General features: G+C 51.1%; 2 protein-coding genes across 4 annotated transcripts; both read left to right on the top strand.

Moving 5' to 3' along the window:
- The first annotated feature begins 76 nt into the window (after positions 1–76).
- Positions 77–10453, top strand: AMDHD2 (amidohydrolase domain containing 2). 2 transcript variants are annotated; one of them, XM_037383870.1, is made up of 12 exons: positions 77–266; positions 797–933; positions 1647–1786; positions 2158–2212; positions 2616–2828; positions 3882–3970; positions 4314–4458; positions 4727–4834; positions 5545–5613; positions 6061–6162; positions 6557–8217; positions 10373–10453. In XM_037383870.1, exons 1-11 carry the CDS (start codon positions 184–186, stop codon positions 6643–6645), a joined length of 1230 nt encoding a protein of 409 aa, XP_037239767.1. In that variant the 5' UTR covers positions 77–183; the 3' UTR covers positions 6646–8217; positions 10373–10453. The 2 variants fall into 2 exon arrangements, with proteins under 2 accessions (XP_037239767.1, XP_037239768.1); XM_037383871.1 differs by lacking the exon at positions 10373–10453 and having other exon boundaries at positions 5700–6162; positions 6557–6579.
- Positions 10404–15127, top strand: LOC119146363 (UPF0488 protein C8orf33 homolog). Of its 2 annotated transcripts, XM_037383868.1 has the most exons (6): positions 10451–10511; positions 10693–10746; positions 10848–11420; positions 12904–12994; positions 13109–13255; positions 13392–15127. In XM_037383868.1, the coding sequence occupies exons 2-6, from the start codon at positions 10708–10710 to the stop codon at positions 13586–13588; spliced, it is 1047 nt and encodes a 348-aa protein (XP_037239765.1). In that variant the 5' UTR covers positions 10451–10511; positions 10693–10707; the 3' UTR covers positions 13589–15127. The 2 variants fall into 2 exon arrangements, with proteins under 2 accessions (XP_037239764.1, XP_037239765.1); XM_037383867.1 differs by having other exon boundaries at positions 10404–10511; positions 10693–11420.
- The last annotated feature ends 303 nt before the right edge of the window (positions 15128–15430 follow it).

The raw sequence follows: 15430 nt of genomic DNA, 5'->3' as shown, positions 1-15430 counted from the left end.
CGGGGGCCCACCCACCACCTGCTCCCGGGGCGGTGCTCCGGCCCCCCCGCCCCTCACCGGCTTCCCCGTTCCCGCGGAAGCCGCTCGCCGCGGAGCTGCGGCCTGGCCCCGCTCCGCCACACCCGGTCCCCGCCCCGTCCCCGTCCCTGGCCCCGGCCGCCGGGGCGCTCCCGCAGCCCCGCGATGCCGTCCAACAAATCCGTCTCCGACGCGCCCATCGTCCAGTTCACCAACTGCCGCATCCTGCGGGGCCACCGGCTGCAGAGGTGAGGGTGCGGGGTGCGGGCGGCCGGGGGTGCCGGGGGTGCCGGGGCTCACGGCCGCGCTGCAGAGCCGACCGGGAAGCCGGAGCGCCCGAGGTGCTGTCCCCAGGGCCCCCGTGCGCAGCTGCCGGCTCTCGCCCCCCGCCCTCCCGCTGCCCCCCGGCCCCTCCGCCGGGTTTCATCCCGAAGGAGACGGGCGGGCGTGAGGCGCGGCCCCGCTCCGCGCCCTCGTCCCTCGCTTTGCCGCCCCTGCCCGGCCCCGTGGCCACCGCAGCTACCGCAGCTGACGGGCTGCCCGTGAAAATCCCGTTCCCGTGAGTTTTGTAAAGCCGGAGGCCGGGCAGGGGGAGGGCTGCCGGCGCTGTCGCTGCTGGAAGAGCAGCTTTGCCCTGGTAGACATCAGGGGCCCCGTGGCGGAGGGTGCTGGTGGGGTCTGTCCTGCCCGAGGCCACCCCTGTCACTGGGCCATGGCCACCTGCTCCCGTGTGCTCCACTGCAGATGTCACAGGAGCTTGGTGTGTGTCCTCCTTCAGGGAGGACCTGTGGGTGCGAGAGGGGAAGATCCTCAACCCGGAGAAACTCTTCTTTGACGAGAAGGGCTCTGCTGACATCCAGCTGGACTGTAAGGACAGCATCATCGCCCCCGGCTTCATCGATGTCCAGATCAACGGTACAGTGAGGCCTTGTGCAGAGGGGTAGGGGGTCCCAGGTTTGTCCATCCCAGACCTTCAAACCCTGCTGCATGTGTACTGCCTGTGACCAAGCGCGTTTCAGCTGCTCGAGATAGACGTGAGTCACCAAACCAACGATAAAGAACAATTTTGCCCATGGTTGCTGCTGTCACGTCACTGATCCCCTTTGGCTAGGCGGGGTTTTCAGCCCAGCTTTCCTCTTAACCTCATTTTTATCAACACTTTATCCTGCCCCTGCGCTGGCAGGATGCCCGCCCTACCCTCTTTAGGGTATCTCCTGGACAGAGGGAGGACAGAGCAGGACTTCTCAAGGGAACAAACGATACGTGCAATAGCTCTTTCCTGAGGGTCAAGAATGGCTTGTTCGATGGTAGTTTATGTTGGAAGTCGAATCCCCTTTTCAGTGGGAAATCCTCAGATTTTTGCCCCACATCAAAATACAAATTCAGTGCTCACAAAACATGGGAATGCTGTGGGGAAGAGCCCTTCAGTAGGACAATTGGTTGGATTTGTACTCACAGCGCCTCATGAATGTAGGACAGAAGTGCTGGTGGAACCCTTTGCTTCTGGTCGGTGCCATACAAATGGAGCAGCTCACTCCAGTCATGCAAAATGTTTCTTTGGCGTTTTTGGGTGGGAAAATGTCCACTGGGGAAGCTGCAGTTTCATCTCGGTTTTGTTCGTGGTGCAGGAGGCTTTGGGGTGGACTTCTCCCTAGCTACAGATGACTTCAAATCAGGGATTGACCTGGTCAGTCAGAAAATCCTCTCCCATGGAGTGACCTCCTTCTGTCCCACCCTGGTGACCTCTCCTCCATCTGTGTACCACCAGGTAAGGGACTTCCTCCCCTCTCATCCGCAGGGTGATAAAGGGCTGAGGTTGGTACCAAGAGGTGAGAGGGCCAAGGCTGGACATGTAGAGACTGGAATAGCTGCCTTGGTGCAAGAGCCATGGGCAGGAGGAGCTGGACTTTACCCCTGGATTTCTTGGCCTTAACCTTTAGACTGCTGAGGCACCTATGTCTCCCAGGCCAGCTTTGCACAACAGGGCTTGAGCTGACTTTTTCTTTGTAAGCTGTGTTTGGCTGATGGTCTCAAGTGGTCCAGCGGCAAAGCTCTCTCCAGACCCAACATCTGGATTTGTTTTGGCAGGCTGGGGTGCTGTATCTGGGATGCCATGTCTGACAAACCCCTTTTCTCTAGGTTCTCCCTCAGATCAGTATAAGAAACGGTGGATCCCATGGAGCAGGTATCCTGGGTAAGTGGTTTTGTCCCTTGCTGTTCTCCCTGGTGTTACCCTCATTAGGCAACTATCTTGCTGTTAGGGAAAAGAAGCTGCTGTGGGGACAGCATAGTTGGGAGCTGGAGCTCTCTCGATGGGAGGGATATACAGGTGGGCCCAGAGCCGCTTTCTCCCTCAACTTGTGCCTGACTGTTGCAGTGGTCTCGGTCGTTGTACCCACACAACTCCAGCCCTTTTGGTGTCTTGGCTTGGCCAGTTGCCAGCATCTTTTGCTGTGCTGAGCTCCCAAGTTACCTGAGCCATGTGTTTTGCTGCAGGAGAGCGGCAAGAGCTTGACTGGAGCAGGGTGGACACAGCAGGTTTCTTGGTCCTTGGTGCGGAGAGGAAAGGTCATGGCTTTGTGTTCCTGTTTGGGCAGGGGCCCATTTGGAGGGACCGTTTATCAGCAAGGAGAAGAAAGGAGCGCACCCAGAACACTGCCTCCGCACCTTCGAGGCAGGTGCTTTCCAGGACCTACTGACCACCTACGGGTCTCTGGACTGTGTCCGGATAGTCACCCTGGCCCCAGAGATGAAGAGGAGCAGTGAAGTGATCCAGGAACTCACCAAGCGGGGCATCTGTGTCTCACTCGGTAAGGGCTGGGGCAGAGGGGGCTTAGGGAGACTCTGTCCCCCCTGTGCCACACGGGCCAGGCAGCCCCTCTCAGGGGTGCAGCATCTGTAATGGTGTCTCAGTGCAGCTGGGCGGAGTGGGATTTTCTTTGGCCTGGCCTATATGGAGGAGACAGACCTGTCACAAATGGGGACCTTGCTCGACACTGCAAATCTGTTGCCCTTTGTACAGTAAGGGCCAAACATCATATGGATTGAGGAGCCCTTCCCATTTAACACCAAGTAGCATTCGGTGCTGCTCAAACACAGGAGAGAATAGCAGTCTTATGTGAATAAAGATGTAATCGAGAGTTGATGATGTGGTGAAGTTCCACTGCTACAGGCCTTATTTGACAGGTGAGATCATTTTCCAAGGGTTACTGCTGAGTTTTGATAATGCTGCTTTTCAACCAGAAGCGCTATAGGAGACCTCTTACTCCAGTGTCTTTTTTTTTTTCTTCTTTTTTCTTTCTTTTTCCTTTTTTTTTTTTAAAAAAAAAAGGAGAGGGGAGTTATTCAGGGTGAAATTCAGCCTTAAGTGAGAAGGGGATTCATACAGCGGAGCATCTCTTATCTCACAGCCACACAAAGTGAAAAACTACAGAAAAGCATGGTTTGTCCACAGAGCATTAGAGCTGCCATCTGTGTTGGGGAAAACAAAATGTTCTTTCTGGATAGTTTTATCCCCATATTCTTTCCTGGCAAAGTCCTTGCTGTCTCTACTCCCTTGATACGTCTCTGTAATGCCTTTAAATTTCCAAGGACAGCACAAAGGCATGTCCTTGGACCTGTAACCCAGCCTGAAGGCAACTTTTTCTGAGCAAGGCAGCATTTGTGATGGTTGTGATGTGAACAGTGAATGTGTTCAAGCAAAACAACCAGCCATGGCCAGGCACCTCTGTGCTGAGGCTGACATCTCGGACATCAGCCCAGGGTGGGGCATCAGAGTAGAGTCCTAGTGACAGAGTGTCTCCTCTCCTGTAGGGAAATAAATGGAGAGATGGGCAGAAGAATGTGTTGGTCTTTGTTCCCAGGTCACTCAGTGGCTAATCTCTCCCAGGCTGAGGAGGCTGTGCAGCATGGTGCTACCTTCATCACTCACCTCTTCAATGCCATGTTGCCGGTGAGTAGCCGAGGGCGCTTGCTGTGCACTGGTGTTGCTCTTGGTGCTTTCTCTCCTGCTCCCCACAGATGCATGTTCTCCCCAGCTTGTTTTGTACCAGGCTTTGCAATGAGGTTTCAGCGCTGAACCTCTGGCTTCAGGTTTCCATTGCCTGATCTAAAAGAGTCCAGGCTGTAGCAAACTTGAAATTCAAGGAAGTGCCCACATTTGTCTGGTAGAGAATTGAGCGCCCAGCTGCCAGGCACTGTTTGATAGAGATGGCGGCTGCGTCACCTGAGAGGAAGGGTCTTGGCCCACGAGTCCTGGTGATGCTCCACAGCTTGTTCTCTCTCCCCTCGGGCAGTTCCACCATCGTGATCCTGGAATCGTAGGGCTGCTGACAAGTGACAAGATTCCTGCTGGGCGGAGGGTCTTCTATGGTATGATCTCTGATGGCATTCACACCAACCCTGCCGCCCTGCGAATCGCCCACCGAGCCCACCCCAAAGGTGAGCCATGAGAGGCCCACAGAGCGTCACCAGCTGTCCTGAGCACTGTGCCATCTCCCACAGAACACCCCTGCAAGTGCTCTGGCATGCTGCCCTCACTACCTAAATGAGGTCACAGCCTCGTGTGCTGATCCACAAGCCCTCTTGTCTTGGTCAGATGTGGCTAGGGACACCTTGGCCCCGCTGTAGGAGGACCAGAGTGGGGCAGTGCTCAGAGCTGCAGCAAGAGCTGCAAAGCTAACGCAGCCTCTTTCCTTGCGTTCCTCAGGCTTGGTGCTAGTGACGGATGCAATCGCTGGCATGGGGCTGGCACCAGGTCGGCACACACTTGGTCAGCAGGTGGTGGAGATCGATGGGCTGAACACCTACATTGCAGGTAAGTGCCTCTTGCTAAAGAGCTGGGGACAGCACTGCCACTCGTGTCCATTCCTAGAGAGCTCAGCGCACCTCACAGTGCTGTGCCACCCTCTTGGGGTTTGGTGCCTGATGGCTCCACTGTGATTTGGCCCTGGGGAGAATGAGGCACCTCGTAAAGAGGAGAAGGTACCCCATCTTTGTGGAGGGAGGAGGAATCTGTCAATTTGTAGCTGTCAGCAACACTTTTAAACACCTTGTTGCCCAGTGTCATGGATGCCAGAGGTTCCAGCAAGGTATGAAGACAGAGAAATCCTGCAGATATTTATTGTACCATGTCTTTACTGTAACACTGCCACTTCTTGCTAACTAAGCTCCCTAAGCTGCAAGCAGTTGGAGACTGGGAAGGTATTTCAGAGAAGGATCGTTCCTTTCTCAGTTCCCTTCCTCTGTCTCTGGTAGCAGGTGCCCACATTGTGAACTAGTTTCACCCAGTCCGGGCCTTACGGTGGAGCTGTGGGGTGACATCCTGGCACCTCTCCCTGCACTGCCAGCATGGGCTCTTCCTTGCTGCATTCTGTCACTTGGCAGCAATGGCTGCAGGCCCTCCAACTGGCTCCTCATGCAGCCCAGGTTTCTGCCCATTCTGGTCACATTATGCTTTCCCACCATCCTGCTTCCCCTTGCTATGAGTTCTGGGACCCACTCAGCGCCATCCTGTTCCTCTCCCAGGCACAAAGACCCTGAGCGGTAGTGTGGCAACCATGGACACATGTGTGCGACATTTCCAAGAAGCCACAGGTGAGTGAGCCTTGCCCACAAGCTGCTGCTCCCTATGTTGACACAGGAAGAGGTATCACTTTTGCCAGCTGTGTCTGCTCCACTAGGGAACGTTCCCTCTCACCTGAGGCATGATGAGAAGCGCTGGGAACAGTGCCACTGGCTTCAGATGCGCACCTTTTTGAGGGGAGGTTTGATTTTAACCCATAGTACTAGTGAGAGGTGAACTGTCCTACTCCTTTCTCACAAAGGTGAATGATTTTCCCCTCCCCATACCCTAGGTGTTCAGTTTGCCTCTTCTCGCTTCTCTCCCATAGTGATGTTTCTTCTCCCCAGCTCCATCCAGCTGTGGTGAGGTTGTTCCAGCTCAGGTCCCTGCTAGGCTGACAGTTGCCTTAGCCAGGGGAGTTTGGGCTGCTCTAGCAACAGAGCTGTTTGTTGCCCTGTCTCCTTCCTTCTCTGTCCAAGGGTGCTCAGTAGAGACCGCGTTGGAGGCAGCATCTCTGCATCCCGCCCAGCTCCTGGGGATTGAACACAGAAAGGGAACACTAAATTATGACTCCGATGCAGGTACTGGTATGGGCACAGCAGGTACTGGTATGGGGACAACGGTGTGAGGGCTCCCAGGTGCTGGAGCAAAGCAGGGGCTGCCGTGAACACATCTTCATCCCCTGTTTCAGTGCGAGCTGTGAAGAGACTTGCTCTGCCTGGGATTTGTTCTGGACTTTTGCTCCAGTAGTTTTTCTCTTGGATGCTGGTGGTGTTTCATGAGCCCTTTGGAGAGACCCCCACATCTCAGCCAGGCATGGAGCAGGGCTGCCACAGCAAGGATGGCACCACACTGCCATCCTGCTGCTGTTTATGGGGTGGGGAGAAGCTCTTCTCCAGGGCCCAGCTCTTCCCAGCCATCTTCAGATGTTCCATTTCTCTGACAGCTGCTTCTTTTCTTTCTTGTCCAACGCAGATTTCCTGATGCTGAATGATGGTCTGTATGTGCAAGCCACATACATCGAAGGCAAGGAAGTCTGGAGACAGGATGCATTAGGCATGTGACGCTGGGCTGTCCTGGTGCCCTCTGAGGCCCCCTGGCACTGTGGTTAGCAGTTTTGGTAACCACCCCACTTCTCTTTTTTTTTTTCCTAATTCCTTCTGCAACTCCCTTAAAGGAGCCTCATACCAAAGAGCTGCGTTTTCCAGCCCAGCTGCTGCTTCCAGTTACAGCCATGCCTGCAACAAATTTGTTGGTGCTCAGTTGGTGGAGTGGGGAAAGCAGGCAGATCTGTGTTGGGGGGGAATTGTCAGTCCCTGGACTGACCCGAAGGACTGCACAGCCATCCTGCATGGAGTCCCCAGACAGAGGTGCTCCTGTTGCCATCTTAACAGCAGTGTGAAGCAGTCCCAGCCTTTGCACTGTTTTATACAGCACACGCTAACCTGCCCTGTGCCCCGAGGCAGGCTCAAGCCATTGCCATTCCTCTGCCTGCTGTTTGCCTCCTCCCGGGCAGTCGTGGCTGGTTAGACATCAGCTTCCACCAGCTCAGCTCGCAGCTCTTCACATTAAAAGGTTCCTGTTGTGTCAGCAGAAGTTGAGGATCGTGTTCTGATCCCCCGGCAGTCCCTCTGTCCTGTGTCCTCAGAGCAAGGCTGGTGCAGCTTGCCAGCTTGGTGCCATTGTGGGGCTGTGAATCCACACGGGCTGAATCCTCAGGGCAGAGATCAAACCCAGGAAAACAGGTATTGCTGGTCCTTTGTGCCTTTTCCCTGCATGGGCATTGAGTCAGCAGCACGGGGTTTCAGCTGGAGACATGGACAGCATCCTGCCACAGAAGGCAATGGTCCTCTTAACCCTTTGGTCTGGCTGGCTGGGTTCTGTAGGCTCTGTGCCCAGCCATACTAATAGAGCCTTTGCATTGTCGGATGGGTTTGTGCCATCAGGCCACAGATGGGAAGCTTTTGCTTTGGGGTATGCATCCAGACCGGTGGTGACAAGCTTATGACCCCTCGGTCCAGCTCAGGGATTGAGGAAGAGGAGAACTGCAGTGGGATTCTGGCCTTTCAAGACAGTTGCTGATAGCTCATTATTCCTGTGCTTATTATTATCTTCTCTGATACTTGACTGTCAGCTCTTTTACTGACATTTGGACGCTTCTGTGCAAAGACTGATGGTAATTTCAAACCTACCACAGTCAGAAGAGCCTTGCGATAAGTCTTGGACAACCTCTGATAAGCCTCAATTGAATTAGATGGGTTTTGTAGTGAGGGGAGGGCTTAGACAAGGGTTAAGCCTTAGCGAGGGTGGAGGTTGTAAAGCAAGACAGAAGTCTGATCAAGATTGGCAGAAGTGTGCTGATTTTTCCAGTACCTTTTTATAACCTCGAACAGCAACATTCGGAAGTGCTTTCCTAGCACTTTAGAGCCCTGCTGGAATAACTGGCAGCCTTGGAGAATTTCTAACATCAACTGCCAATGTCAGCAGAAACTAAAACCTCCACGACTTCAAGCATTTGAAAGAGATGTCAAATACTGTGCTGCAAAATGTGACGTGCTACAGCATTACGAGTCTCAGCGGGGCCACTTCTGACTGCTGATGAAAAAAATCCAAGGGAAATATGCATACGGAACAAGGTGTCTAACTTTTTTTTTATTTACAAAATTAAATGATCAAAAGGAAACCTAAACCAGAAGTGGCACCGTGCCTGTATATGTGTATTGCCCTTTCTTGCCCGCGGGGGGTACGCGGTGCCCGACCCGCGGCGCTGCGCCGTGCACCGGCCCCGGGCCCTGCGGCTCGGCGGGGCCCGCGGGACTCGGTCCCGGGAGGGGGCCCCAGCGGCCAGGCCCGCATCCCGGCAGGGCCCAGCGGCTCCCTGCGGGCCTCGGGGAAGGCAGGCGGGCCGCGGCGGCCTCAGCTACCCCGCCGAAGGGGGGCTCGGCGCCTCCGTTCCGCCTCCTGCCGAGGCGACCCCGCCGTGCCGCGGCACCCCCCGCCCCCCCGGCCCTGGCCCCGGCGAAGGCAGGGCCCGGGGGGACGGCGCCGGGGCTTGCCCCCGCTGTACGCCAGATACCGGGCCTCGCGGGGACGGCGGGCGCCGCTCTCCCCTCAGCGCGGCGGGCGGAACGGAGGCGCGGGGCGCGGGAGCGGGCGGCGGGCGGACCGCGGCGGGGGGAGCCCTTTGGGCGGTGCACGGCGGCCCGGCCCTTCCGCCTCGAGGCCAGGGCTCCTCACAGGCCCGGCCCCGGCGGTGGCGGGCAGGTCCCGGTGGCTGGTGTCGGGCGGAGCGGCGAGCCCGGGCGCCCGCACGCTGCTCCGTGACCGGCGGTGGGCGGCGGCGGGCGGCGGCAGGCGGCGGCAGGCGGCGGCAGGCGGCGGCAGGCGGGCCGGCTTCCTTCCCGCGGCGGCTGCCCGGCATGGAGCGGGTAAGAGCTTCGGGCGGCCGCCCCCCACCTCAGTGCCCTGTTCTCCCCGCCGGCCCTCGGCCGAGGCACCTCCCTCCCGCCCCAGCTCCCGGGAGGCTCGCTTGGGACGGCATCCCTGGTAGCTCTGCTTGCCTCCCCCAGTCACCTCGTTATTTCGCTGAAGCAAGATTTTTACTTTTCATTTCCTTATGCGTTATAATGACCGACTCCTTCGCAGGTGGACTTCTGAGCCTTACTTTATAGGAGGCCGACAGGGTAAAAATACAGCAAAGGTAGTCTTAAGGACTTGTGCTTAGCATGAAGATAAATCCTGTGTGCTGCCGGTGTTGTGCTGGAGGGAAATCTGCTGTGGAGACAAACTATATCATAGGAAAAGCTTCAGGAAAAATGAGAAGTCTTCCATTTGGGGGCTTTAAAATGAGTGGAGGAGAAAAAAAGAAGCAAAAAATCGTGGGAAGTCCTGGGTTGCCAGGGGTGGGGGGTTTTACAGCTAGTAAGTTTATTGTCTCTAATTTTTGTCATGAAGAGGGCATGCTTGATGCCCTCCATGTAGGCAGTGTGGCAGGGCATGTGTCCCACCCTGTGCTGTGTTGCTTTATGGTGTAAATTGAGCTGTTACACACTGCAGCTCAAGCATAAAGCCAAGAAAAGGGTTTATGACTCGCTGGTCTGATTTCCAGTAAGAGGGGAGAAGGCTTCAGAAAACTCAGGTTTTGAATCAGTTTTGCGGGTGGGGGATTTATGCTTCTTTTAAATATTGTGTCTTTTCCCATCCCATGTCCAAGGCTCCCCAAGGCATGTTCCAAGATGAGCCGGAGTGGTGCCTTTCGCAGCTGGAGGCAAATGTCACTTGTCTCAACTCAGCCCCAAAACAAAGTGTGTTGCTTCTTAGATAATTTGCTCTGACACAAAGAACTGGGATTACTGTTGTGGTCAGGCCAGTGTCTATGAGAGTCAAGTAAGCGTCCTGCTTTTCAGAGCGTGCTCTCTACTCAGGTCAGATTTTTTCCAGTCTTCCAAGGAAGAGACACCAAGCTAGGCTCTTGGATTTGTCAGTTGGTTTGGGGAAGGGTGGTTAAGCCCTGTGTAGCTTCTGTGTCAGTAGTGCACTTATTGCAGTGTAAGATCCATACTGTGTATAATAAGCAGCTAAGATATCCCCCACTTAAGAGCATTTAATGGTATTTCAGCTTCTAGAAGCACTTGGAGAATTTCATTTCAATTGAATGTCAGTCATGGATTAGTCAGAGGTATGAATACAGAACACTTTCAAAGAGACAAGAGTCATCAGCATCCCACAATACGGTTTGTAAGGCCACCATAACCTGTTTCTGGTCTCTCTTGGTCTCTTTCTTGAGTGCAGTAGAGGAGACAACAGCACATTCTCAAGGTCCTGCGCTCCCATGAGATTCCTCCTGTGAAGAAGCAACAAGTGATGAACCACGTGTTTGGGAACTATCGTCTCAAGATGGCTGAGAACCAAAAGAGCATGGAGAAGGCAGGTGAGCTTGAACTGTCCATTCAGGGGATGGTGATCTTTGGTCCTTTTCTGTAGATTTCTTATGTTGCAGCTTTTGATTGGATTGCCTCTCTGCAGCAATGCCTTACAGGAGGAGTTGCAGTAGCATCCCCATAGTAGGAAACTGGCATATTGATGGAAACATTATTCTCTGTCTTTTCTAGGTGTGAAACCTGGCAATGTGGAAGTGCAGCAAAGCAATGGGCAGGCCTCAGATGGTGTGGTATATGGGAAACAGTTTGACCAAGTCTCTGAGGCAAAGCCAGAGTCATTCATGTCATCTGGCAACAGCTTCCAATTTGATTTCACTCTTTCTCAGATTGACCCAGGAGCAAGTGGCACACCTCTGGAAGCAGTCCCTGATGTCAGTGCTGCTGAGCAGATACAAACCAGTGTAAGAGCCACCAAGGAGAACTGGAATGGAGCCTCGAGTTTTGCTGCCTCTGGACAAGAACCCAAGTTTGCTTTCAATTTTGCTATCCCAGATGATGACTGTTCTCTGGTTCAATTAGTTCCGGCAAGCCAACATACAGAGTGTGCAGCAGATCATGAAGTGCTGGGTAATTCACTGCCTGCTGAATCGGGAGGTTTGCCACGTATTTCAGCTTTGCAGAAGCCCGAGTTGACTCAACTTACAAGTAGTGCACCCAACAAGGATAGAAGCCATGTCACATTGAAGATCCCCCAACCAGAGACTGCCCCTGGAGATGAGCTGGTGAGAGAGAAATCAACAACAGGTGGAGCTGCCCAGAAGAAGAAGAAGAAGAAAAAGCAGCAAAAAACATCTGTCAGTAAAAAGGAGATTGAAGAAACTGAAATCAACAGGAAGGCGAAGGCAAAGGCAGAAGCTAACAGATGTCAAAATACTTCCCACCCAGAAGAGGTCTCTCAGGTATTTAAATATTGATGGGATCCCACAGTTTATGAACCCTTGAGCAAAAGAGAAACTTGAGTGCCAAAAGACAAAGATTGCTGCTTATTTCTTACAGCAGCTCTTTTCTTCCTTTGCTAGGCATTTGAGGAACCTAAGTAGTGAAAAGTAAGTTAATGGTCTTTCATTGTCTGCTTCAGACTTGTGCTAAAACATTTTATGTTTAGGCTTGTGATGACTAATCCTGGGAAGCTGGGTGCCATGTTTTCTTAAAAAAATAAATAAAAATTAAATAAATACATAATTTAAAATGGAGGTAACTGTCCTCAGTCAGTGCCAAGCTGGTATCTGTGCGTGCTGAACCAGGCACTGTGCCCCTGATTTGTGTGTTAGTGGGTAGGATGAATTGCTCACATAATGCAAACAGCAAAGCTGAGGTACCTGGTGTAGCCAAGGATGCAGCAGGGTCTGGTGCAAAGCTTAAGGGTGTTTCTGAGAAGGTTCCCGCTGTAAGGCATGGCCCAGAAACTGACTGCAGTTGCAAGTTATGTGTAAACACACTATTAAGGCACGCCCTTAAGGTTTTCTAATGTTCTGCTAAGGTCCAGGTCTTCATTCCGTTTTTCTTTTCAGCACTGGTGTAGTTATTGACAAACAATGGCAGTTGAGCAATACTGAAATACAAAATTATTAAGAAAACCTTCCTTTCATTGGTATTCTACACAGAAGTCGCACTGGGTGTTCACCTGTCTCTTGATACGTTTCATCCAAAGTGCTGCTTCACCAACAATTCTACTAATAAACACTGCTGAGTACCAGAAAGGTAGAAAGATTTGAAGGTGATGGCCCTTCCAGTCCATTGGATGGAGACTGTTGTAAAGAAAAGGAGACAGCATGAGGGCTTTTCTGTTTACACGTACATAACAGTTAAAAATTGCTTCAGCCACAGCATGAACCCTGTTTTCCTCTCCCTTCCATTGCTCTGTTAGCCAGGTGGCTTTGCTTGATGGGACTTGGCTTCTTCCATCATTGTGGGCTTTCAGCTTCCTTCTCCTCGTGCATTTCAGGTTGAACAAGCACAAAGGAGCTCAGAAACCAAGACACAGCTTCTGATTTTGTCCATTGTTTGCTTTTTGATTTTGGGCAGATTAGGGTTTTTTGTTGTTGTTAATGCTTATTCCTCCCAACTGTAAGTTGATTTGACAGCTTCTTTCAGGGAAAAGGCCCTGGACAGCTTTCTAGAAAACAGCATTATGTGAATGGCAGCCAAATATAAAATCCATCAGAGGCAACTGAGTTGCAACTAAACATTTGTCCAGTGCTTTAACTTTATCCAGTGAAAAACACTATAGGGAAAATGTCATGAAGTCAATAAAGTACTCACCAGAACATAAAATTTGGAGTAGTCCTGACTTTATGTAGATACTTTTCTTCCTGTGTAGCAACTGCTGCTCTAATTTTTGGACTGCTTACTTCCTTGTGCTCATTCTGCTCTGTTGCATAGCAGTCAGATGACCAGCTGCGGAAAGAGGTGTACTGGTGTGTGGAACAGCTGGAACTTGGCCTGAAGACACAGAAACCTACTCCAAAGCAGGGTAAGCATTCAAGTAAATGAGAGATCTCACCTGTGGAAGGGTTGGCAAGCATGCAAGTGTAGAGCCAGTGAGGAGTCTTAAACTTTGCTTTGTTTCTCCTTTGCACTGCTTCAGTCGAGGAGTCTCTCCGTGCGATCAAGACACTGCGCAGTGACAAGGCTCCACTGGTGAAAAAGCGTCAGCTCATGAGAGCCATGTTTGGAGACTACAGGAAGAAGATGGAGGAGGATCTGTGCAAAGAGCTGAAGCTCATGGAGATAGGTAGGAGAACTTTGCCTGGTAGGGGAAGAGAAGAAGAAAAGGCTTCGCTCCTGCCCTTTGTATTGCTTTGTGGAGTGGGACTTCACTATATGAGATGACTAAACTTCTCTTACTCCTTTTTTCTCCCCTCTTTAAGCTGCAAAATCTGCCAGGATCGTGGAAGTGAAGGGAAGTATCCGCAACAAGAGTGGCCAGTTCGTCCGAAAGCACTCAGGAATTTGCAGGAAAAGCCAAGGTTCAGCAGGATCCCCTCCAGAGTCACCCAGGACACTTAACACAGATTCTTTCAAATTCCTAACTTCCCAAGAAGAGTTTTACTTTAATTTCTTTTAGGAAAGGTTTTTAGACTAAAACTGTGGCCGAAAACTGTGCCAAATCTCCTGTAGGCTTAAAAATGGTGGAAAGATGCTGTAGAAAATATTGTGCAAGAATCTCTGTGTATTTCTCAAAGAAAGGATCCTCTTTCAGAGTGCCTTATCTAGAGGTCTAAAACCTATCTGCCTGCTGCATGTATGACCCTAAGACTCGGTATACATGGTACTCCTCTGTTCTCACACTGTAGAAGGGCGCCTTTGCAAAATACCAGCACAGAGTCTGGAAGGATCTGGTTTTCTTCCTTGAGAATTGACATTAACCTAAGAATCTGTCTTTTATACTGGGAGATTTTCCCACTTTCCTGTTGCTTTTAAATAGAGCAGACCTTTTATAGCAGATGAGGCAGCGATGCGTGCAGAAGGCAATGGTTTGTCATGAAGATCCAGCAGCGTAAGCATAAGGGATAGTTGATTTTTTCCGCTCCTTGTGAGTCTGTGTGAGTGCAGCTTCTGGTATCCAGAAAGCACTGGGCAGCGTGTGTCATCACTGCCATCTAGAGAGTATGAGTTCAGAATCTTGGAGGAAAATGAGTGAGAATCATCCTTGCTCATTCATCTCTTTAATTGACAGGAAGAGAACTGCAAATGCTGATGGTAGTCTAGGGGTATAAGGACAGCTGTTTCCAGACAGGGAAAGATTTTTGTTGCTTGAAGCCAGGTTTTGGCCAGCTAGGAAAGATGTACAATCAGTTCTTAAAAAAATAACTTTATAAGTAGCCCAGTTACAACCACTAGTGACTCAGAGGATAAATCGGCTGCATGCCAAACCTTGGGTGGTGGTGAAATGAACGGTGAGAGCCCAAAGAATCTTTTGCACTTGATGTGTATTAAATTTTTGCTTTCCAAACAGTTGAATTTGTGTCTCCAGTGTTTAGATATTGCTCCAACCACTGAGCCCATCTTCTGTGTTCATGCAGAAAATCTTCCTCACTAAGGCTAAAAAAGCTGAAGGAATTGAAGTCCTTTAAAAGGAAACATGATATCAGGTGTCCCTAGGGTGCAGTGCTTTCCTTCCTTTTTATAGTTCAGTCATCCTGTATGAAAAGTGAGAAATGGGAGTGTAGGCAGATTCCAGGGTGTACTGAGAGCAGCTGAGAGATGGTGGAAAACATTTGCTAGGAAAGACTAAAAAACCCTGTTGTTGGCTAAAAAAAATACATTTTATTGCGAAGCTCTGATGCAGTCAGTTGCATCTGTGAGGGTTGCGGTTTGGGTGTTTATATATAAATATATACATATATATGTATTTTAAAGAATGCCTGTCTAGTCATAAGGAGAAACTGAACCTGTGTAATATATCTGATGAGGAGAAATATGGAGAGAAGACTCTCAGTCTTCTGGAACTCAGTATGTTAAAACTGGAAACCAATAGGTTATCAGACTATTATTGTACTTGCTGAGGAGCATTGCTGTTACTTTCTATGGAACAACACTATGCAGTATTTTTTGGATTTCCAGGATTTTATATTAAACATACAAGAGCTGTGTCATTGTCAAACTTTTAGTGTTTTAGTGTTTTCATGCTGTTTACTAAGAGGAAAGAGCATTTTTCTTGTGTATGACCTTGGAACTACAGCTGTTTTCTATCCTAGCTGGTTATGCAGCATATGTCTGGGAAGTAGTTACTTTTTTTTCCTTGTCTTGTTTCAAGTAGAGTTGCTAAAATGTTATAAAATCCTGTGCTGTGGAAGGCAGCAGAAGGATTCTGGGAAGCATTCTTACATAATTGCCTCGTGCTTGTACGATTCATTAGGCGTTCACAGTCAGAATAAAGATACCAGTGAGGTAGACGTTTGGTGTA

The sequence above is a fragment of the Falco rusticolus genome, chromosome 4 (assembly GCF_015220075.1).
Source record: "Falco rusticolus isolate bFalRus1 chromosome 4, bFalRus1.pri, whole genome shotgun sequence".
NCBI classification, from domain to species: Eukaryota; Metazoa; Chordata; class Aves; order Falconiformes; family Falconidae; genus Falco; species Falco rusticolus.
This window is presented reverse-complemented; position numbering and strand designations above follow the sequence as displayed.